The following is a 24,578-nucleotide window of genomic DNA, read 5'->3' on the forward strand; positions in this document are numbered from 1 at the left end:
AAATTCATTGAGCTGCACACATAAGGTTTCTATACTTTGCAGTATGTAAATTATAACTCAATTTTTTTTAAGTTAAAAAAAATCATATTCCTCAATGTTCAGGTTATCTAAACAAGTTGACTATGACTCACAAACCATAAGCAACAGCTTAGTGCTCAAATGTTCAGCCTACGCACCTAGTCCTGGAAACTGGCTAGACTTCGGCTACTCTTAAAATAAAATCAAGATGCATATTAAAAAGCTATCTAAGGCCAGACATGGTGGCTCACGCCTGTAATCCCAGCACTTTGGGAGGCTGAGGCGGATCACCTGAGGTCAGGAGTTCGAGACCAGCCTGGCCAACATGGTGAAACCCCGTCTTTACTAAAATTACAAAAATTAGCCGGGCATGGTGGTGAGTGCCTGTAACCTCAGCTACTCGGGAGGCTGAGGCGGGAGAATCACTTGAACCCAGGAGATGGAGGTTGCAGTGAACCGAGATCACGCCAACACACTCCAGCCTGGGTGACAGAGTGAGACTCTGTCTCAAAAAAAACCTATCTAGGTTGGTACAAAAGTAACCGTAGTCTTTGATATCACTTTCAATGGCGAAAGCCACAATTACTTTTGCACCAACCTAACAGCAATGATTACCATTTCATGTGTGCGGGTGACAACTCTAAGCATTTAAGACACAAATTCATATACTTCAATAGAAGTTATATTTTGATCAAAAGTTTAAAAAGAGCAAATGTTTGTTTTTCATTATAGTAACTACAGTCCTCTAATTCTAACCCAGGTGAGAGAATATTGAAGGCACCTGCACACAAGCCAGAAAGCTAAGTGAATGTATGTATGGACAATTTGACAACTCAATTCTGCCACACTATTACTGCCCTAATTTTGTAATGATTTCACCCTTAATCAAGTCATAAGTTGAATGTGGTCACTGGTGAAAACATAATATTCAGACATTTCTAAAACTCGATATACTCACATTTATGATAATGTTCAGAGATTCATCGTTGGGAAGGAAAATGCACACGCTGCGGCGGTCTTGCATGACTCTGTTGTTATGGAAATTCAATTTGTTCATTGTGTTTTGGGCTCTCTGGTGGTCAGGGCTGGGCTCTGGGTCCTTGGCAATTCCTCAGGTTCCCAGCACTCCAAAGCCAAGCTCGCCTCCTCATCACACGCCCTGCAGGAGAAGCATCATGGTGTTCGACTACGTGGGTTTCATAGCTGTGAAAAAGCCAAAGGGGAGACTCCTGAAGAAAGGCGGTGAAGACTGTGAAAAGCAGGTTGGGAAGATGAGCACAGCACTACTATTCCTGTGGGCACAGAGACAGCATGTCTCCAGCCAGCACCACCTTGTTTAATACATGGGAACTCACTGAAATTCATTCTGTATTTTGCCCACAAAGTTTTAAAGCTTTCATCCACAGTCAACAATTAAACTTATAACCAATGAGAGCCTCACACATTCAAGGATGTACTAAGCACTACAGGCCTCACAGAAACAGAGATCCTGTCTTGGAGGAATTTTCCATTCCACATGGGAGATAAAGGGTTTTGAACATGAAATGACAAAAACAATAGCAATAAGAAAATTCTCTTTCTCTTTCATTACTATCAAACTCAAATAAATGTCTTGGCTCTTACATTACATTCATTCTTCAACCATTGTGGTCTGGCCTCCACTTCCTTCACTTCACCAACATGGTTCTGCCAAAGGAAGCCCGTGATCTCTAGGCCATCACTTTAATTGATCTCTCTACGACATTTATCCTGGTTGTTAAGCCCTCCTTACAACATTCTTCTTAGTTTTTATGGCTCTGTCTCTCCTGCTTCTTTAATCTGATAATGCAAACTTGATTTTTCCATTTATTATTTCATAAACCAATTAATACACAGGATAAAACAAGACTGTGTGTATCAAACCATGTTTGTATAGAAAAGAGGGATGGATTTTGGATGCCTCTCATATCTAATTAGTTCTATTAAACATATTGTATTGTTTAACTTATCAGATTTTTGATATAATTTTGTTTGCAAGTAACAGAAATTTTATCTCCAATTTTCAGTAATTACACCCATTACTTCTGTTTGATGTCTCATTGCATTGGTGAGACCTTGCAGAATAATTTTAAAACAGCAGTGGGTGTTTTCTACCTTTAATGGGTATGTCTAGTATTTCATATATTGTTGCTAATAGAACACTATTCAACCAAAACATGTCAAGACTCGCTGTCTCTCAAACCATTAGTATTTATATTATTCCTTTCCAGCTACATTTGTAGGATGTAAAAGACTATTTCTAGGAATATGGAACTGTTTTACTAGGTGGAAAGTATATATAACCATACAATTTTCATAGAAAACGCATTAATACTCACATAAATCAAAGCATAAATGAAACAGAATCTTGGCCAATTTGCTTAAGGTTAAATGTATAACTCTTATCAGCAGGAGGGGAAAGAATATATTCTTAGATAGTTGGCACATTGATAAAATATACTCTAGTATTCTTTTTAAAGAATAAATAAAACATCATCCACAAGGTAATTACTCGAAACTAAAACAAACGGTAATCATATATATGGTACTTCATTATTAGGAAGGTGGCTAAAAGCCCAATTAGAAGTATTCTGCTTTTCTTAAAGAATAGTTGTTTCATGTTAGGTTATAGCCAGTACATCACCTCGTGGGGGGTCATCGGAGGCTGGTGCTATCGTTCTCACTAGGATGGATGGTTAATCCATGTGTTGTTCTAGGACCACAAACTACGCCCCAATCTACTCATCCATCTAGGGAAAAATGCATGCTTTTATGTCAACAATTCCAAAGCATCAGTTGGAGGACCAGCATTGGCTGCATCAGAATCACCTGGGTGTTTGTAATAAATACAGAATCCTGAGCAGGTATTCCAGCATTTCTATTCATACAGAATTTCCAGGGTCAGGGCCAGGTATTTCTGATGTGTAGCAACAGATGGAAACCACTTTAGCAGAAGGAAGGCACTGAGTAGAGGGTTGAATATAATACATTGGAAAAATATCTTAAGGATAAAGAATTGGGAAAAAGTAATATATGTGAATATCACATCATTATAACAGGAAAAACAAGGTCCTCAACATTGTCAAAGGTATAAATTCCTACAACAGGTCAAATTCGTGTGCTCAAAACATTTTCCTGAAAAATGTTACTAGGCGGTATAGGGATACGTAGGTTTGCAAAATACTGTACCCTATATATGTCCTCTCTTAGAAATTCAGAAAGTGTTAAAGGCTCTGAGAAGTCCTGCAGGCAACTTCTTATATTTACTGCATTGTTTCTCAAACTTACATAAGCACACAATACTTTTCCCCCAAGGCATATCTATTGAGGTCCTACAGAACAATATTCTTAGGCATACCATTGAGAGATACAATTCTAAAATTATTTCATCAAATATTATATTTCATGGCAAAATTTTCCCCATATAATGATATATTCTAATACGTAGTCTTCCTTTTTGCAATATAAATCTTTACAAGAAGAAATTATAAGCTTTGATTGAATGCATCTTAAATTCAAACCCTTAAATAACATTCATCCCAGTATAATTCTTATTTAAATCTATACTTCAAATTGAGTTAGTCCTATAATTTTTCACTTCTAATTAAACCAATTACAGCAGGGTATGTCTACTGACCTACTTTCCAGAATTAAAAAATAAACTAGGAAAAAATATCTTCTGAGCTGTGGGATGTTTCCAGAGCTTCATTAAAATAACTTGAAATTTTCATTTGGGTACAATTTTTGCTTCTTTTATGGTTCAAATATGCAGCACAAAAGATGACTGGAAGAGGATTATTGAAGCAAATTTAATAAAAGCAGAGTCTACATGAAGCAGCGCTGCTTCACTGCTACTCTTTCTGCTTTGAGGATGGCAAACTAGAAAAGCGCTTAAAGAGAGAGATTAAGTTTTTACTTTACCCAAGACAGCATTAAAGCTGATTAAAAGGCTCCACTGAAATGGTAAAATGGCCATATCTCTAATATGTGCCAGTATAAAACTTTTAATCTAAAATTGGGCAGTCCTGGGGAAAAGAATTAGATTAAATTTATACCAATTTGAATTCTAGAAGTCAACCTCATGGCAGCCATTGGCTACTTATTCTGTGTCCTACACTAAATCTCAACTCAGTCCCAGGAGGACACATTTCCTACTACTACAGAGCAACCCTTTTCTGCCCAATGATCTTAGGATCAATTATCTATGAAGAGTAGACCATGTGGTAGTAACATATTTGCCAGGGAACAAAAAAAAAAAATCAGTTTTAATAATGATCAAATTCCACCCACCTCTTTATTTATTAATACCCAACTTACAAAAACAATACGTTAAGCTATACAATTTCCCCCTGGAACTTTAAGCGCACATTATTATAAGTTCCTTGTTTCCTGATAAGTCCCAATGGTTACAAAATTACTCAGTTTCTTTTAAGAATCAGGAAGTCACCACCACCCATAGGCATTCAATACTGATTGTCATTTTTAACAAATTCTGGGAAAAAAACTTTAAAACTGGGTCACTACCCCTAAAAGGATGCAGTTTAGTTATAATGTATCAATACTGATTTGTTAGTTGTGACAAATATACCATAATCATGTAAGATGTTAGCAACAGGGGAAACTGGGTGCCTGTGTGGTACACAGAAACTCTCTATACCACCTTTGCAACTGTTTTCTAAATCTAAAACTATGGCAATTTTTTTTTAAATTTTAAAATTAAAAGTAGGTCACCAGAAATTTCCTACCCACATAATACAGTCTCATTTTGAACGTAGGCAAAGCAGGATTCTCAATTCTAGGACTGTCTCTCTAAAAAAGTAAAAAGCTGGTAATTTGATAAGATGACTGTAAGCGAAGCATGACTAAGTAGGCATGTATCAACAGTCAATATGGTATCTTTATCACCTAACAAAAACAAGGCAAAAATTTATCTTAGAAAACTTGTATTGCAGAGAATCCTATCTTCCAATTTAATCATCACACATTCATATAGCTCGTGTTACACACACAGTACGGTAACATTTATTTGCTGAAAAGCAGAATACAAAAGTATTACATATTCCCCCTCCACCTATGAGTTCACCATCTAGTTAAGGACATATCACTGCCAAGAAGATTAAAATGATAGTACTGTCCCTGATTTCTAAGAGCACACACACTCTGATGGTCAACTCTCATGCCAACCTCAAAGGAAGATATAATGGATAACAGTATTAAGTATACAAATACTGTGCTATGAATACTGTAGCTAAGATCATTCTGGAATAAACAGTGTATTATTTTTAATGTATAGTGTCCTATCCCAAAAGTAGTATCAAAATGTCTTTAGTAAAATGAGTAGTTTTTGTTCATTCTTTCATTCAACACCTACTGTCTGCCAAATGTTGCTGTATGTGCCGAGTACGCTAACAAAAATATCCTGCTCTAATAGAAACAGCCAATAAGCACATGATGTAGATGGTGATATGTACTATGAAGAAAAATAAGCCCAGAGTAGATGATAGAGTTGATGGAGATACGTTTGTGGTGTGGATGCTATTTCATGTAGGGTAATCAAGGGAAGCATCTCTAATGAGTCAATATTTAAGGAAACATCTAAATGAAGAAAGAGATGTAATTTCCTTCCGTCCATCCATCCATCCATGCATCCATCCATCCATCCATCCTAGGCAAGAGTTTTCCATGCCAAGACTCACTTATTGTTCAGAAGAGGCAAAATAATAGTGCTAATGATAGCTAGCATTTACTACAAACTTACTACGTTCCAGGCACCGTTAAGTACTTATGGTATGTTAAAGAAACCTGCGAATTGACTTGCATGCTTCCCATTCACAGGTGGGATCTATTTCCCCTCTCCCTGGATCTGGACTGGCCCTGAGACTAACTCCTGCTCAGTAAGAAGTTTTTCCTTGTGGATAATCTATTTGTGCAATACTCCTTGTAAGTACTCCTCAGTTGTCTGTCTCCTCTACTTAGCTCTTCTCAGAGGAGGGTCACTTCACTAGCTACACATTTTGCTCAATCTTCAATGACAGGCACACAGTATATGCTCATTAAATGTTAGCTGTTTGTTTTACTATACACGAAGATTCTACTGAATGGTTTTTTAAACTCACCACTACGGATGTTTTGGGCCAAATATTATTTTTAGTGGGGGGGCTGTCCTGCACATTGTAGCATGTTCAGCGGCAGCCCTGGCCTTTACTCACTAGCTGCCAGGAGCCCCTCTCCCATCAGTTGTAACAATCCCAAATGCCCTCAGACATTCCCGAATGTTCCCTGGGGGCAAAATTACCCATGGTTGAGAACTAGTGCTCTACACGTTTCCATATAGAGACACTACGGGCTACTTTTTACCACCCAGCTGTTTTTTTATTTAATAATACAATTCTTACTAAATACATATTTTCCAACTAAAGATCAGCAACTGAGCGCCAAACTCAGAAATCTGGCTTGAACTTTAAAGACAAAATTTTCAACCTCTTGAATGTGTGTGGCCTCCGGCTTTGGAATAGCTTTGAAGTTTAACTTCTTAAAACTTAAATATTTAGTGCAGTATACAGCCGAACTTCTCACACAAACACACTTTCATAATTCCCACCTGCTTGTTCCTGAAGAGTTCTTTATTTTGATAACAGTACCTGAAAATATAAAACCTACCCGGAAACAACTGACACCTAATTTTTAATTTGCCCGCATACTCTGTATTATGAGGGTTTTTTTTTTAAGGGTCAGTTATTTGTTTAAAAAAAAACAAAACAAAACATTTACGAGCCACAGATTTACTTTTCTCACTTAAGGTGAGAAGTAAATTGAACACTCTCTGCTTCATGGCCTGTTTTACAGTTACTGTTTTACCTATAAAGTAGTTGACATCTATCAACCATTTGGAGCCAAATACTCTGGAAAGAACATCAGATTCTCTGTTGCTGTCTCTTTCCCACTTCCAACCATTGCTCTGGTGGACAAATGAGGCACTGTAGAAAGGCTAAGATCGCCTTTGATATGGCTTAACCTCATGTTTAGAGACAATACAAACAGACTACTGAGTAAGAAGATAGATTTAAGGGTGAAAGAACCCTTTCTCAATCAGTCAAATCTGGATCTTAATCTGGATTCCACAACACCTGCTGTGTGACCTTCGGTAAGTTACCTGATTTCTAAATCTGATTCTTCATCTGTAAAATCTGTAGTACTGGCCTCCTAAGATCATTGGAAGGGTTAAATTAGATAATGGATATTAGCTATCAGGTTATTTGGGTGGGAAAGATTGTTCATTAAAATAAGAGTCAAAGCCAGGCACACTGACTCACATCTGTAATCCCAGCACCTTGGGAGGCCAAGGCAGGAAAATTTCTTGAGGTTAGGAGTTTGAGATCAGTCTGGGAAACACAGCAAGACCCCGTTTCTACTAAAAAAATTTTTTAAAAAATAGGTGAGTATGGTGGCACATGCCTGTAGTCCTAGCTACTCAGGAGGCTGAGGCAGGAGGATCACCTGAGCCCAGGAGATCGAGGCTGCAATGAACAACGACTGTGACACAGCACTCCAGCCTGCGCAAGAGCAAGGAACAAGGCTCTGTCTCAAAAAACAAAAAAAAAAATAAAAACCAGTCATGAGTTGCCAGGTCATGGGAAGGAGTATCTACAACTGGTTAACAAAAACACACATATATAGAGATCTAGACCTCAGAGCCAGATGTAGCAAATGAGCTAAACTTTAGGAAGTCTACTTTTGGGTAGAGAAGTTAAGCTAGTGTTGGTTGTAAATAGGAAAGTGGCATTATATTAGGTGGTTACTCCTTTGAAATTGTATGTACTGAAAGACAGTGCGTATGGGTGTATGGGTCGAAATGTGTGCTGGCTGACCAAAGAATGGAAGGTAGAGGACACCTGTTTTAGTCTGCTTGGCACCATCTTCCCAGTGGGGCTATTGATCACAATGTGTTGTCCCCACCCTGGCTGATGGGGGTGATGTAGGAGAGGGATGTAACTCTGAGCTGGCCAAACAGGGTTCATTCTCCAACCACAGTGCTTGGTCTACATGGTGAACATGTAACCCAAGCAAAACCAGAATTCCTCCATGAAATTTGTGATATAAACGCTGGGAAGGAGAGAGCTGCTTTTCTTTTTGTATTGCTATTTGCGAAAATAGTATGAGCCTGCAGTTGCTGGCAATCATCTTTGATGCCACATGGTAAGAAATCTCCTGAGAAGGATATCGTCACAGAGGAAAGACAAGCTCAGAAAGAATCCTGATCGCATCATTTGAACTGCTGCATCTAGCAGTCTGAAGCCAGAAACCATCCACAGAAATTCTCATATAGTGAGCCAGCAAGTTATCTTAAGCCAATTCTGCCACTTGCAACTGAGTAAGTCCTCTCTAATACAGACCATCCAAACAAGAAGCTGACTGAGTGCCTGATACATTCATTCATTAATTCACTGTTTACTACCTCTGGCTATGCCAACATTGGTATTTACTTAAAAACAAACAAACAAACAAAAAGTCGCTCTAAGTTTTAAAGTTTCTCTCCAATCCAAAAACAGGAGAATAGTTACTATTCACCATAAGCAGAGAAGACCAAGAAGATGGGGGATAAAATCTGAGTAGCTGAAAAATTTAGGTGGTTGGGTTAAAATAATAGTAAATTATTATTTCACCCAATAATCCCACTTATAGGGAATATATAAGAAGAAAATAATTCAAAATAAATCACTAACATAGTAAATAATTCATGGAAATAATGCAAAATTCATTTAAGGCAAACAAAGCATATTGAGCAATTAATTCATAACAATAATTTTCGGCAACAAAAGAATATCTCATCTTGAATACTAATGTGTGGGTGAATAGTCCTCTTATTAAAGACCACAATGTGTTTTACAGAATCATGCTGAATATGCTTTTATTGTATTGTACATTTGTAACAAATTAGAGTAGCTGTAAAAAAAAATGCTTTTACTGCAAACAAAATAACTGGAAAGCATGGTTGATACGTAATTTGAAAACTGATCAGTTAACAGTGTACTCATAGCAATTTTAGTAAAAACAGCTTTAATTTCAAGCATATTTTATAAATGTGGTAAGGGGAAAATCATTAAGCTAATTACCAAATGCAATCTAAGAAACTGTAATCTGACTGTAACATTATTATACTAAACAAATGTACGTGGCTGTGTATGTCACTTGAAATGCAGGCTAGTTGTTGAATCAACAGAAAGGCTAGGTTTTGGAAGAGGAAATACTGTGTGGCAGTAGGCAGTATAATAGGCTATTAAGAGCCTGGACTCTGGAGCCAAACAGCTGGGGTTTGAACCCAAGCTCTGATACTTCCCACCTGGGTACCCTTGGGTAAGTCTCCATACTTCTTTGTGTCAATTTTGCTCACCTTTGATGAGATTTGTGTGAAGATTATTAAATGGGTTACTCACATGTGAAGCACTTCGAACAGAGCTTGATATACAGTATGTGTTACTGTATTTACTACCCATTGTGGAAAGCAAGTGGAAACACTGGTGTTTGCAAACATGTAGTGGTCACTATCTATGCTATTTTATCATATCTTGAAATCTAAATAAATGGTGTTTTTCTCCTGTTGGTAGCTAACAGATTATTTAACTTCTGTATTTAACCAATGAGGTTAAGCTTGGGGTTAGGAATAAAAAAGAACCTTCCAATTAAAGTGGACTTGAATTGGTGCCAAGTAATGCTCATCATATTCCAATGAAAAACATTATGTGGCTAGTCCTCAGCTATAGAAAAGGGAGAATATAAAAAGACCAGCAAAGAACTTTCTATTGCAATAAAGAGAAAAATTAGTGAAATTGAATCATAAGCTGTGGTTAGCATTATAAATCACTGCAACCAATTTGGCTTTGCTTGTAGTAAGAGTCATAGAGATGTTCATACCTTTTCACCCAATAATCCCACTTGTAGGGAATGTATAAGAAGAAAATAATTCAAACAAAGCATTCAACATTTCTGAACAAAAGTACTCACTAAAGTGTTATTTATCAAAGTAAAAAATGAGAAAAATATAAATAGGGGAAAGACAGGAACAGATTAGTAAATTATAGTATATAAAAAATAACATCAATAATAAAATATGTTTATTGAGCACATCATCCCCTAAATCACAAATACCCACTATAGCCAAAAATTACCTTTTCACTATATAATTTTAGAATAGGACTAGCAGGAATAAAGAATGCTGCTAAATCAAAGAGGAAAAAAATAAAAGCAAGAAAAAGATCATGATAATTCTGTTAGTCAATGCACAAGTATAAACCAACTGGTATTTGACAACTCCAGCACTTGTTAAAGTATAGTTCATACACATTTGTCTCTCAACACCATTTCTAAATTCTAGCCTTAGAAAGTTTATACTCTTTCAAGAGTCAAAATTAATAGAGTAGAAACAATAGGAAGTAATACAACTACATCTTAAATTAAACACTAAACTATGTGGTAAAATGAAGGCTGTGGCATTTGAGAAAAGGCTGAGAACTGGGAGGAGTGTGCCATTCAGAAAAGATTCCATGAAGGGAGGTTAACAGCATGTATGTTCTGGGGGAGAAGAAAAGAATTGCAAGGGTGGGAAATAATACAGATAAGGGCCCTGGTAGAGAGGCCTGGGCCTGTGCTGCTGCCCCAAGCACACTCAGACGGACTGGATGAGAAGCCTGGTTACAGAGCCTTCTCCTGAAATACAAGGCATTTTCTTCAGTATCCCGAGAGGCTTCCAACAAGATTTGCTCAGATGGCACACAGTATCGTACACCATGGATTGTTTTTCAAAGTTCTGTTCTTTGTTAACTCAACCAATGAACTGCCTTCTCTAGCTTTAGCTGCAGTTTTGCACCCTGTGCTGTTCGGACTCAACCGTTCCCCCTTTTTTGGCATTATTTTCTGCTACCACTACACTCACGTTATTTATTTGATTACAGAGGCAAAGCAAAGGCTAATGATAATAGGTACTTGGAAAAATGAAAATATCACTTGTCGTACATTAGAGATTAAAAACACATTTCTCCAAAGTACAGGTGTGGTATATCCTTTCTAAACTGAACAGTAATAAGCATAATTCCGTTAATCAACTATTACAATGAAGTCCATAAAAGAAGTGATGGAGATCTTTAAATATCTCAAAAAGCCTGATAGAAATGGCATCTTTTCCCACAGTAATATCTCAAGGGAAATTACAAGGTCTTTCACTTAAGTAATATTAGTATTATTTTCAGGCACTTATTTTGATAGCACACTTAGCTTTACAGGCCAAAGCAAAAAAAATGAAAACAAATGACTTCATTTGTTTTGACAGAAAATCTTTCCAAACATAAGGCCTGAGGAAGATGGGGTAAATGATAAATGAAACTGATCCTCAATGACTGAAAGGTTGGGAAAATTATTTACTCTCTCTATATTATTTGCTATATATATATGCTATATATGCATTATATATGCATATTACATATAATATGCATAATACATATTATAAATATGCATTATATATAGCAAATGTATATTATATATACACACACATATAGGTACACACACATACATTTTTATATAATGTTAGGAAGGAAAAAATATCCTTTTGTCTAGTCTTTTTAACAGCTTTCTTCTCTACTATACAACCTGTGTTCTCACCTAAACTTTTAAATGTTCTCTGTCTTGTCTCATTCCTTAAGGCCATCCCCCACAATGCTGCCAGGGTGACCTTTTAAATTACATATCTGATCACACATATCACACCATTGCTCACATTCTTTAACAGTTCAGCACATCCACAGGACAACACCTAACACTAAAGCACAGTAATCCTTCACCATCGGGTCCCATTCCTCCTCAGTGTGAGCATTTTCCAATTCATGTTCTGAATTACTGCAATTCTTTTCCTCATGGATCCCTGAACAAGTCTTGCTCTCACACTTGTATGCTTTTGACCATGCTGTTCCCTCTGCCTAGAATATTATCCCTTCCATATTATCCCACCCACCCACCCACTCCAAAAGAACAAAATTAAATCACAAAATATCTTCATTCTCCCTGGAAACTCAAGATGCTGGTCTGTGAAGCATGCCTCCACGTTGCTAGGCAGCACAGCGGTTTTTCTCCTGCTCCCCATGGAGGACTGGGGTCTCCTCCAGGGTAGGCTGTCAGTATCTTTATGTCACTAATGCCCGGGGTAGTACTGGTTCTGTATAGGTATCCAGTAGGACTTGTTAAATACACGATTTAGACTTTCCAGAAATGTGAATAAATCCCTAGCAACTAAGATTAAAATTATGTTCCTTTATGACACACTTGTCCCCCACAATGGGAGTCAGTGTTGGTCAGAGCTTCTTGAATATTCTGCATGTTAGTTATAGAGGAAACGTGTACATTTTTTCTTGTCTCCACATTTAGTGGACATAATATGAGAATATGATCCTCCAACACTGTCCACAAAATAGTTTCTGCAAAAGTCTCCATGTGTGTCAGGTTAAGCCAACTTAAATGAAAGCAAACACACAAGGAGACACACTGGTTGGGGTGCACTAAGTTGCAAGTACCAAATATATCCAACTCAAATCTGGACTCCGAAGCCAAACTGCCTGGGTCTGACTCTTAGCCAGCTATTTATTAACACTAACTGTATGACCTTTGACAAGTCTCTTCACCTCTCTATCTCAGCTTCCATATCTGTAAAATGGAAATTATAACAGTACATACTTTACAGGGTATTATGAGGCATATGGTAAGCACTAGTTAAGTGTTAACTATTAGTAAACAACAGGACTAGTTAAATTAAATAAGGGAAATTTATAAACAGAGTAACTTGGAGCCTAAAGTGAAATGGGTGGGCCCACAAGAGGTTTGGTATGGTGGCTCACATTGTCACACAGAACCTAGTTTCTCCTGGCAACCTGAAATCAGCGTCATCTTAAGGCTGGCATCTCTCAGAGTGGCCACATCAACCAGAATGTGGAAGGACACAAGAATACCGAAACGCTCCCTGATTAGAGAGTTCACAAGTCCTTCAGCACTTGACAGACGCAGGAAATAGTTGAATGAACCTAAGCCACCTAGGGCCCACATCTAGATGTGGCCATGGGTTAACCTCCCCTGAAGTACACGGACATCAAAACCAAACCTTGGGTACCTCTGGGAAGTTGGGGGATAACAGGAGATATTAGGCAACCAACAAGAACAAAGGCAATGGTAAAATTCATGAATTTTAAACCACAGAAACTATTTTCACAGCCATCTGTATTCAAAAGTCATATCAGGTTTAGCAACCAGGCACAAAAATTCCTTTCAACCAAGATGAATTTCTAGCATGACATCGCCAACAAAAAGTGCTGTTCTCAGGGAAAATCCTCCAACTTAGAAGCATCTGCTTCTAATTTCCACAATGAAATCTTTGATTCCCTCATTCATGGGACTTGCACTCAATTCCCTCTGACACAGGAACTGCAGTTTTCTAGATAATGACTTTGCTGTGAAATTCTCATTATCTAGTAGCAATATATGAATCTTAACATCAACTTTACTTATTTTCCCCTGAAATACTTCTTCCCAAAGAGAGCATAATGCCTCCAACAAAGATTGAACTAAATATTTGAGAAGTTGCTAGCTTTCTGGTAACATTGCAAAAGGATTTTCTACATCATCAAATGGCTCCTAACAACAACAAGGAAATGTACAAGCCAGAAACGCAAAAGCCCACTGACAACAGACTAAATAAAATATGGTACATTAAAACCATTAAGCAGTGAAAAATCATGAACTACAGCTACACATTAACAAGTGCAAATCTCAAAAAACAACAGTAAGGAAAAAAAGTAACAGAAGAATACATATGATAGATTCTATTTCTACGAATAGAAAGTTCATACGTTCACATGTCAGGTTCAAAAAGAAACCGAAAAGGAAAGTTCAAAAATAAGCAAAACTAATGAATGATTCATTTAGGGATACATATATATGTGTGATAAGACTGTGAAGAAAGGCAAAGGTACGTTTAACTTCAAAATTATAATGCAGGGGAGGCTGGAGGTAGGAGGAGATATATTCAGAAAGGAGCAGAGAACTTGGAAGGTTCTAGAGAAATTTTTTTCATAAACTTGGTAGTGAATACAATGGTGTTCTTTCATCACTATATTGTTTAAAATGTACAGACATCACAAACACTCTTCTATGTGTACATTTCACAACTCTGTAAAGCATGTCAGAAGTACTGAGGTTGAAAATGCTGGGAATAATCACATTCCGATAATTTAATTTTAAAAAGATACATAAGGCAGGACAAGTATGAAATGCTGCTGTAACTGCCTGCTACATTTCACATAAGATGAATCCATTACAGATCCTATGTAGAGTTTACCATGTAACTACCATGTACCATGTACTTATAAAATGTTATTTCACTTACTACACGATTTGTTTTCAGGGATCTGAAACTAAGAAAAGCCTTAGAGCTCCTAAAATTGTTAATGAATTCTTGTAATTTTTATAATCTAGTGAAAGGTATAAAATAATTTCTGAATTTCTATCTAATCCTAACTGGAAACAAATGTAACAAAGGGCAATCAAATGAAAAATTTATCACTGTATCAGATTTTAGAGACGACTTCATCCAACCTTTTAAGTTGATAGGTTAAGAAACTGGCACTTGGAGAGAATGTGCTGGCCAAGATGAGAGTCAGCTGCAGGACCCTGGTGTGCTTTTCCTTAATGGGATTTTTCTTCCTAAGTTATATTCCAAAACTCCCAAGGGTAAAAACAATTTAGCTTAGTCTAGCATCTTTTCAGAAAGTTCGTATTTTATATTTTTAAATAGAAAGTTAAGAAGCATGCTAAAATAATTTACTAAATTAAACATACCCAAATGCTAATAAAACCTGCCTTTTACCTTGATATCTTTCATTATATGTGAAAAATTTTATGAAGCCGGAAAAGGGTTTTGAGATTCTAGATTTAATTTTTACCCTACATAAATTATGGGGCTAAGATTATGTTGTTACCCAGACACACTCAAAGCAGCAGCATTTGCTGTGGGGACACCCACAGACAGACACACACCCACACCCACACCCACACCCACACACACACACAGTACGTGTGTAGAATGATGCAAAGTGAGGCTCCAAGGCCAGGTACTCTTTAAAGTAAAGAAGATTAAAAGCAAAATCTACAGACTTCAAAGTAAAAGATTTCTCTGGACAATCTAGCAAGACTTTCTACTGCTACAAAAGTCCTTATTTAACACCCCCTTGAGGAGTTTTGCAGTGATTACACAAGTTGGAGACAAGTTGCTAAATAAACTTATAAAGACAAAACATTATACAATTTTAAAAGCCCTTAAGAGAAATGATAAAAATGTTTATTTCATATATGGCTTTATTATAGTTTCACAACATATTTACCATTGTCATTTGCATGTACAGATTCTGTCTCCAACACATTAAAAGACACTTCTATCCTAACAAGGCCTTCCATTAATCAAAGATCTACAGTTCCCCTGGGGAGTCATCAAATCTTGAGCCAATGTGCTCTAAGGAGACCAAGGTGCCTTCTGTTATTCTAGAGAAACATGGATCCAAGACTGCTAAGGTAGCTGTTGGGAACATAACTGGGAGCTAGGGATGGCTGTATCCTTTATGCTTCTCCCAGAGGAATCTTCAATCAGAAGCTGGCCTCTTCTACTGTCACTCAGTGTTTCATTCTCCTAGCTTACTTCTAGAAAATAACTACCATTAATTTGCCAGTTATACCAAGTGTGAAATCTCATTTTCAGTGGTACTTACCTATCTAGTAACACTCTGTTTCCCATATGCCAATTCACAGGCCTTATTTCTGTAACTCTTCTCAACTAGAGTTTTGAAATAAGATACAAACCAAGGTCAATTCAATTATTACCCATCTAGTCTAAAAGAAACAGAAATAAAGCCACTTAACAGCGAACCTCTGGTCTCTCTGGTGTGTGAAGTCAACAAAAAGCAGGAGTGAGTCACTGAAGAGCCCAGTCCAGTCACCTCCATTTGACCTACCTATTCACTGGATCATCTGGTTGTTCGGTGTGCGTCCCCCTCCATATTACCAAAAGAGAACATTCCTTCTTACAGTAATCATCCTCTGATGCTTTGAGAGAGACTTAAAGTATGCTTTCTAAAGGGTGTGGGGGAAGGAAACCAGAATTACACCTTACCCTACACAAATAGGGTTAATCTTCCATGAAAAATGGAACCATACCTCAACCTTGAAGGTCAGAGTTAAAAAAGAAAACCCCAAACCAATCAAACAAACAAAAACCAGAAACCACCCTACCTCTGCTCAGCACCGCTTTTTCACATGGCTCTAAACATACTGGAAAGGCAGAAGGATTGAGACTGACCCATAAACATCTATCCTGGAGAAACCCAAGGAGCAGACTATTACAAGTCAACAGGCATGGCAGGACCACCGCTCAACACCAACGGCTCATCGTTACCTCTTACTCCCTCGATCCTACCCTAGAAAAGACTATCTATTGCCTACAATTAACTGCCTTGGAATCACCTTCTCTCTGACCCACAGGCAAAATCATTCAAATATTTAAACAGTACTCATTGAGAGGAGTGCCTATATTCCTTCGTGATTTTCATGTTTGGAAGAATGAATTAAGAAAACATGGTGTTGCTCCTTATAGTGGGCTTTCTAGGAAAAGTTGGATTCTTTTTTTCAGATACAAGATTTGCAAAGTTGTAAATTATCTATTGGCTTTTTACCTTCAGTACAAGTTTCAACAACCAGGAGACAAAATCCTGAAACTCCCTCTAATGAGTCTTTCTTTCAAAAGCATCTTCCAATTGAAAGTCGTCTGTCCAGGATTTGGAAATTATTTTCTCCAAAAGTAAAAATCGTCATGATATTTTCTAAGCTTCCATGTATAATAAATGAAAACCGTAGCTGAGGTCTAAGTTATACACTTTAGTGAATAAAGTCATTAAAAGCAAAGATTCTGATAATAAAAAAAAATACTTCCTTTCAGACTCTTAATGCACCACAAACTCTGGACAATCTACAAACCTTCACTGGCAAGTGATTACTTTCAGGGACCATTCCTCAGAATGAGTATAAAAAGCACCATATTCCACATATAATTATGCAAAAAACACCTCTGTACTTTTTTTCCCCTCCACATTTTTCAAAGCATTTCTTCCAGTTTTGAAGAGTTTTTAAAAATAACCTGTTACATCCAGGAACTTTCAGTTCTTGGCCATTAAATATGAATTGCTGCAGGAATTGTCCTCTGCCATAAACAACTAGAAAAGTGGATAAAACACATCAAATGGTTTTTAGACACTGAAGGAAAACAAACTAGGTAAGCCTAATGATTCCCCAAACTTAATGACTGGAGGCAGTTTTGGTCCACAGTGAGGAAAGGAATCCAAACAGAACTGAGAAGATTCCCTGAATTGAGAAGATAAAGAGGAAAGTTTGGGAGGCAGAGGCAGCTAGAATTTGGGCCAGCACAGAATCCCAAAGAGGAAGTAGGGGAACCCAGAGAGAGGTCCAAAGATCTTCAGAGAGGTTCCCTTGATACATTGGCTAACTATTGATCTCTGCTTACGTGGAAAAAAAACTCCACAAGGCAGAGGAAAGAATCTTCGACAAGCAATAGGTCAAACAACTCCTAAAGCTCACATAGAGCTGGGCATAGTTCTCATTTCCACTAGCAAGAGGATAAATCCTGTAGTATCTACGGCATCAGACGGGTTAATCTGAAAGACATCACCTCAGTAGGGCAAGTAAAGCTTTAGTCTGAAGGCTGCCCTGAACCAACTCTAAAGAAGGTTAGAAGCAAGCCTCAACAGGATCAAACTGGGCCCAAGTAACTTACCCACACGGTGAATAAAGTCCAGACTTTTTAAACCCCATGTAACTTACTTACATGCTAGAATAAGGTCCAAACTCTTTAATGCCCAAGTAACTTATCTACACTTACCCTTCATGAAAAATGGAACCCAATGAATGCGTTCATTCATCCTTCTAGAATGAAGCCCAAACTGTCAAAATGCAGCACCCAATAATAATATTATTATGAATAATTTTACAATAAATTCAAAAACATAGATAAAATGGACAAATCTATTAAAAGACACACCTCCAAAGCTCATTCAAGACAAAATAGATAACCTGAATAGCCCTATATGAGGGGACTTCATAAAGTTCATGGAAAAAATGGAATCAAAAAATAAAAATAAAGAATATAAGCTTTATTTCTCAACATAAGCTCCAAAAGGTCAAGACATTTTTATAAGTAATGATACCAGCCACTTAGTGCATGCATCCTAAAGAACTGAGGGTCCTGGTAATTTAACCATGTCAATGCAGTCTTTTCACATTATTAACTGAAGAAAAATGGGTGCCCTTTGAAGATTTTTAAGATTAGGAAACAAAAAGAAATCAGAAGGAGCCAAATCAAGACTGTAGTGTGAATGCCTAATGATTTCCCATCAAAACTCTCCCAAAATTGTCCTTGTGTGAAGAGAGGAATTGAGCAGGAGCATTGTTGTGGTGGAGAAAAACTCTCCAGAGAAGTTTTCCCAGGCATTTTTCTGCTAAAGATTCAACTAACTTTCTCAAAAGACTCATAATAAGCAGATGTTACAATTATTTGGCTCCCCAGACAGTCAACAAGCAAAATGCCTCGAATATCCCAAAAAACTGTTGCCCTGACCTTTGCTTTGATTGGACCACTTCCACCTCTTGGTAGCCAATGCTTTGATAGTGCTTTGTCTTCAGGATTATACTGGTAAAGCCCTGTTTCATCTCTTGTTACAATTCCTTCAAGAAATGCTTCAGGATCTTAATCCCATTTCCTTAAAATTTCCAATGAATGTTCTGTTCTTGTCTGCAGCTGATTTGGGCACAATGGTTTTGCCACCCATCTAGTGGAAAGTTTGCTCGACTTAAATTTTTCAGTTACAATTGTGTAAGCTGAATCAACTGAGATTCTACAGTGTTGGCTATTGTTTCTGCTGTTAATTATTGGTCTTCTTCAATCAGGGCATGAACAAGATGAATTTTTTTTCCTCACAAATTGGTGTGAATGGTCTGCCCCTGCAGGTTTCATCTTTAACATTTGCTAGTCTCTTCTTAAAAGAAGTAAGTTATCCACTTGTAAACTCCTGATTTCTTTGGGTCACTGTCTCCATAAACTCTTTGTAAAGCACCAATGATTTCACTATTCTTCCACCCAGGCTTCACCACAAATTTGATGTTTACTCTTGCCTCAATTTCCGCAGAATTCATGTTGCTCTGAGAGGGGTTCTTTTCAAACTGCTGCCTTACCCTTTTTAGTGCCTCAAACTAGATTCTATTCAGGTGTCTTACAACATGTTAGTATGAGTTTATTTCGGTGCAAAACCATTCTGAAATCCATGCATAATATGCATTTTCTGTGAACTTTCTGAAGATCCCTCAGTTATTAAATGAACTGAATTTTTAGTTAAAAATTTTATGACAAAGAAAATCGTAGGCTCAGATGGCATCACTGGTAAACTCTATGAATATTCAAATAAAAAATTAATACCAATTCTACACAAGCTTTTCCAGAAAACCAAAGAAAGGGGAATATTTCCCAACTCTTTCTATGAGGCCATCATTTCCCAAACTAGGTGACATTATAAGAAAATTTTTTAAATGACCAATATCCCTCATGAACATAACACGAGACTCCTAATAAAATTTGGTATACTGAATTCAGCAATATATACCAAAAGGATAACATATGATGACCACGTTGGGTTTATCCCAGGAGCGCAACATTGGTTTGATATTCAAAAATCAATGTTACTCACCATAACAGATGAAAAAATGAAATTATATGATCATTTCAATAGATGCAGAAAAACAGCTGATAAAATTTAACATATGATAAAACATACAAATCGCCAGGCGCAAGGGCTCACACCTGTAATCCCAGCACTTTGGGAGGCCAAGGCAGGTGGATCACCTGAGGTCAAGAGTTGGAGACCAGCCTGGCCAACATGACGAAACCCCATCTCTACTAAAAATACAAAAAATTACCTGGGAGTGGTGGCAGGCGCCTGTAATCCCAGCTACTTGTGAGGCTGAGGCAGGAGAATTGCTTGAACCCAGGAGGTAGAGGTTGCAGTGAGCCAAGATGGTGCCAATGCACTCCAGCCTGGGTGACAGAGTGAGACTGTCAAAAAAAAAAAAAAAAAAAAAAAAAAAACCACGAAAAAACATACACAAACCCTCAGCAAACCAGTAATAGAAGCGAACTTCCTCCATCTGGTAAATCATATGTATGAAAAATCTATAGCTACTATTACGCAAATGGTGAAAGATGGAAAGTTTTTCTCTGCTAAGACTGGAAATGGGCAAAGATGTCTGCTTTCACTATTCATTTTCAACATGCTATTGAGCTCCTCTCCAGAGCAACAAGACAAGAAAAGGCATCCAGACTAGAAAGAAAGAATTAAAACTATCTGTATTTGCAGACATGATTGTCAATGTAGAAAATCCTAAGACATGTCTAAAAAACCTATTATTAAGTTTATGAAGGTCCAAAACAGAAGGTCAATACACCAAAAACCATCAGTTTTATTTCTCAATACTATCCAATGATTGGAAATTGAAATTTAAAATATCATTTATGGCAGCATCAAAAAATTTAAATATTTAGTGATAAATTTAACAAAGTGTAAGACCAATACGATGAAAAACAATATTTCTTAGAGAAAGTTAAAAAAAAAAAAACCTAACTAGTCAGGCGTGGTGGCTCACGCCTGTAATCCCAGCACTTTGGGAGGCTGAGATGGGCGGATCATGAGGTCAGGAGTTAGAGACCAGCCTGACCAACATGGTGAAACCCCATGTCTACTAAAAATACAAAAATTAGCCGGGCGTGGTGGTGTGCGCCTGTAACCCCAGCTACTCAGGAGGCTGAGGCAGGAGACTCACTTGAACCCAGGAAGTGGAGGCTGCAGTGAATTGAGATTGCGCCACTGCACTCCAGCCTAGGCAGAAGAGTGAGACTCCGTCTCAAAAACAAAAACCCGTAACTAAATATATAAAAATGTACAACAGGAAGATTCAATATTGTTAAGATATCAATTCTCCCATAACTAATCTATATGTTCAATGCAACTATAACCAAAGTTCAATTAGTGTTAAACATGAGTACACATAAAAACTGAAGAAATCCAAAGCTAGTTAATAGTACTGTACCAATGTCACTTTCCTGGTTTTGAAAACCAGTTATCACTGGGAGACTCTCTATACTATTTTTGCAACTTCTTGTGAGTCTAAAATTACTTCAGGCCAGGTGCGGTGGCTCATGCCTTTAATCTCAGCACTCCAGGAGACTAAGATGGGAGGAGCACTTGAGGCCAGCCTGGGCAACATAGTAAGACTCCCATCTCCACAAAAAAATGAAAAATAAAAAATTAGCTATATGCGGTAGTGCATGCCTGTGGTCCCAGCTACTTAGGAGGCTGAGGCAGAGGAGTGCTTGAGCCCAGGAGGTCAAGGCTGCAGTGAGCCATGATCATGCCGCTGCACTCTAGTCTTGGCAACATAGTGAGACCTGTCTCTAAAAAAACTAAAATTAAATTAAATTACCTCAAAATAAAGTTTTTAAAAATCCCAGGGAATTTTTTTTTTTTTTTGGTAAACATCCACAATCTGATTCCAATCTACTTCAACCCTTATACAGAAATTACAGGTCCAAATTGAAAAGCTAAAACTCTAAAAGTCATAGAAAACTTACAAAGGAAGATCCTTGTTGCCCTGGTGTTCTGAGGGCATTAAAACATGAACCACAAAAATTTAGCTTTTTAATTCTGCTCTTTGAAAGTCACTTAAAAAATGACAATCATCAGAACAGAAAATACATTTTTAAAACATATCTGGAAAAATAAAAACCATATCTGATTAAAGACTTAAATTGAAAAATATATAAATACTACAACTCAAGAACAAGGCAACTCTTAAAAATACGGCCAAAAAAGTTAAAGTCACTTCACCAAAGATATACAAATGGTAAATAAGCACTTGAAATGATACTCAACATTATTAGTCATTAGGAAAATGCAAATAAAAATCTAAGTCAGATACCACTACACAACTGCTAGAACAGTTAAAGTTAAAAACACTGACAATACCAAATCTTAGTGAGAATCTGGAGCAACCAGAACTCTCAGGGCAACTAGAACTCTCAGATGTGGCTGGTGAGAATGTTAAATGATACAGCCACTTTGAAAACGAATTTGACAATTTTTTATAAACATTCACTTACCATACAACTCAGAAATGAAAACTTATGTCCCAAGACTTATATAATACATAAATGCTTATAGTAACTTCATTCATAATAGCTCCAAACTAGAAACAATCCAAATATCCACAAACAGGTAAATGAATAAGCAAATTGTGATAACTGAATACCACCCAACAATAAAAATGAACTACTGATATGTGCAACAAAATGGATGAACACATCATGCTAAAGTGAAACATGCCAGATGCAAAAGCATCTAGAGTGGCAGGGGAGGAGACTGACTAAAAAGGAGTTGTAGAAAACTTTTTGGCTTGACAAAAATGCTCTGTATCTTGACCGCAGTGCTGATTACATGATGATATATACATTTGTCAAAATTCATCAAATTATCTACTTAAAATTTGTTGATTTTTATTGTATATGATTCATCATTTAAAAAGCTGATTTGGGGCAGGCGTGGTGGCTTATGCCTGTAATCCCAGCACTTTGGGAGGCTGAAGTGGGTGGATCACTTGAGGTCAGGAGTTTGAGAACAGCCTAGCCAACATGGTGAAACCCTGTGTCTGCTAAAAAAATACAAAAATTAGCTGGGTGTGATGGTGCATGCCTGTAGTCCCAGCTACTCAGGAGGCTGACGCAAGAAAATCACTTGAGCCCAGGAGGCGGAGGTTGCAGAGAGCCGAGATTGTGGCACTGCACTCTAGCCTGGGCGACACAGGGAGACTCAGTCTCAAAACAACAATAACAAAAACACACCAGCATTATTTCATTCGAGCTTCACAGCCTTCTGCATTCTAACTTAAACATTTTAAGTTCTGGGCTGGGCACGGTGGCTCACGCCTGTAATCCTAGCACTTTGGGAGGCCAAGGCGGGCAGATCACTTGAGGCCAGGGGTTCAAGACCAGCCTGGCCATCATGATGAAACCCTGTCTCTACTAAAAATACAAAAATTAGCCAAGCATGGTAGTGAATGCCTGTAATCCCAGCTACTCAGAAGCTGAGGCAGGAGAATCACTTGAACCCAGGAGGCGGAGGCTGCAGTGAGCTGAAATTGTGCAACTGCACTCCAGCCTGGGTAAAGGAGTAAGACTCTGTCTCAATAAATAAATAAATAAATAAATAACTTCTAAAGAGTAAATCAAGCAACTGTCCTTAGTATCTCACCCTTAAATGTATAATGTGTAATCATTTCAAAACATCCTTCTTTTCATTTCCCTTTTCTAACCAGTTCTATAAATTAATAGAGGATTTTTCAGGGTAACAGCTGCTCTGAACAAATGACTGACAATGTGAATTAATTTAGACCCTGTATCTGTAATACATTGATTAAAAATTTCCTGAAAATTTACTCATCAGCAACATGAGCCTAGTTCAAGAATATGTAAGGCAGTAATTAAAGGAAATGTTGTTTTACAAGTTAGATAACTTCAATTAGCTTTCCCTGCTAGGTTTTACTCTACAACTTATATTTCAAGAAAATTTATCTTTACTTTTTTTAGGCACCTGTAGAAACAAATAATTTAGTCAATTACAAATCATTAGCTCTCAACATCCTCTCCCACAGATTTAAAATGAATGACGGCTCAGAAAATGAGTACTTGAGTTTTAAAAGATTTTATTTTTAAGATTTAATTAGAATTTATTTTAAATTCTAGATGAGACAACATTTATTAAAAACTGTTCCTGATTTTAATTTCCTTAAATATCCTTAATATTACACTTGAAAATCTTGGGTTTCTTTGAAGTAAAACCCTTAAATATATCAATTTTTCTGAATCTCCTTCTATAATTGTAAGTAATGTGAGTTCCTCAAAAGAGATTTCTGAAATGGCACCACTGCAGCTGACCTTTGTTTCAGTGTGTCACTAAACTATGCAAAAAATTAACTTTACCACTATATTTAGATGGGTTAAGTATAGAATTCTATTTTCTTTGGAAGAAAATACATAAAACATTTCTGATTGTTGTGATAAAACATACGCAACCACACAAAATTCCACTCTATATTTTGGGTCACACATGTCAATAAATGTACTGCTGAGTTTGTTTCAGGATACCATATTACTTCACTCTTCCAAGCGATAAAGTATTAATTTTTCAGTTATGGACTTGCAGTATTAAATAAAGGTGCTATCCACTAGTAACTATTAGGGTATTACTAAGTTTATTTTTTATATCCTATTTCTGAAAGCCATAAGAAAATTCCTCATTACAAATACCTTTGAAATAATTATAGTTTCATAAAATAAAAGCTGTTTTGTA

General features: G+C 37.1%; 1 protein-coding gene across 11 annotated transcripts in view; it reads right to left on the reverse strand.

Annotated features, from left to right (window-relative positions):
• LOC105481827 (FERM domain containing 6) overlaps positions 1–24,578 on the reverse strand; it is a 250,255-nt gene that overhangs the window by 40,147 nt on the left and 185,530 nt on the right. For 7 of the 11 annotated variants that reach the window (XM_071100191.1, XM_011741586.3, XM_011741581.3 and 4 more), the window contains one exon: positions 977–1,221. In XM_071100191.1, coding sequence (XP_070956292.1) covers positions 977–1,075 — 99 coding nt within the window. In that variant the 5' untranslated portion in view covers positions 1,076–1,221. Of the gene's footprint in view, positions 1–976; positions 1,222–20,097; positions 20,216–24,578 lie in introns of all 11 variants that reach the window. The other 4 variants (XM_071100189.1, XM_071100190.1, XM_024792867.2 and 1 more) reach the window with 2 other exon arrangements.

This window comes from Macaca nemestrina, chromosome 7, assembly GCF_043159975.1.
Source record: "Macaca nemestrina isolate mMacNem1 chromosome 7, mMacNem.hap1, whole genome shotgun sequence".
Taxonomy (NCBI): Eukaryota; Metazoa; Chordata; class Mammalia; order Primates; family Cercopithecidae; genus Macaca; species Macaca nemestrina.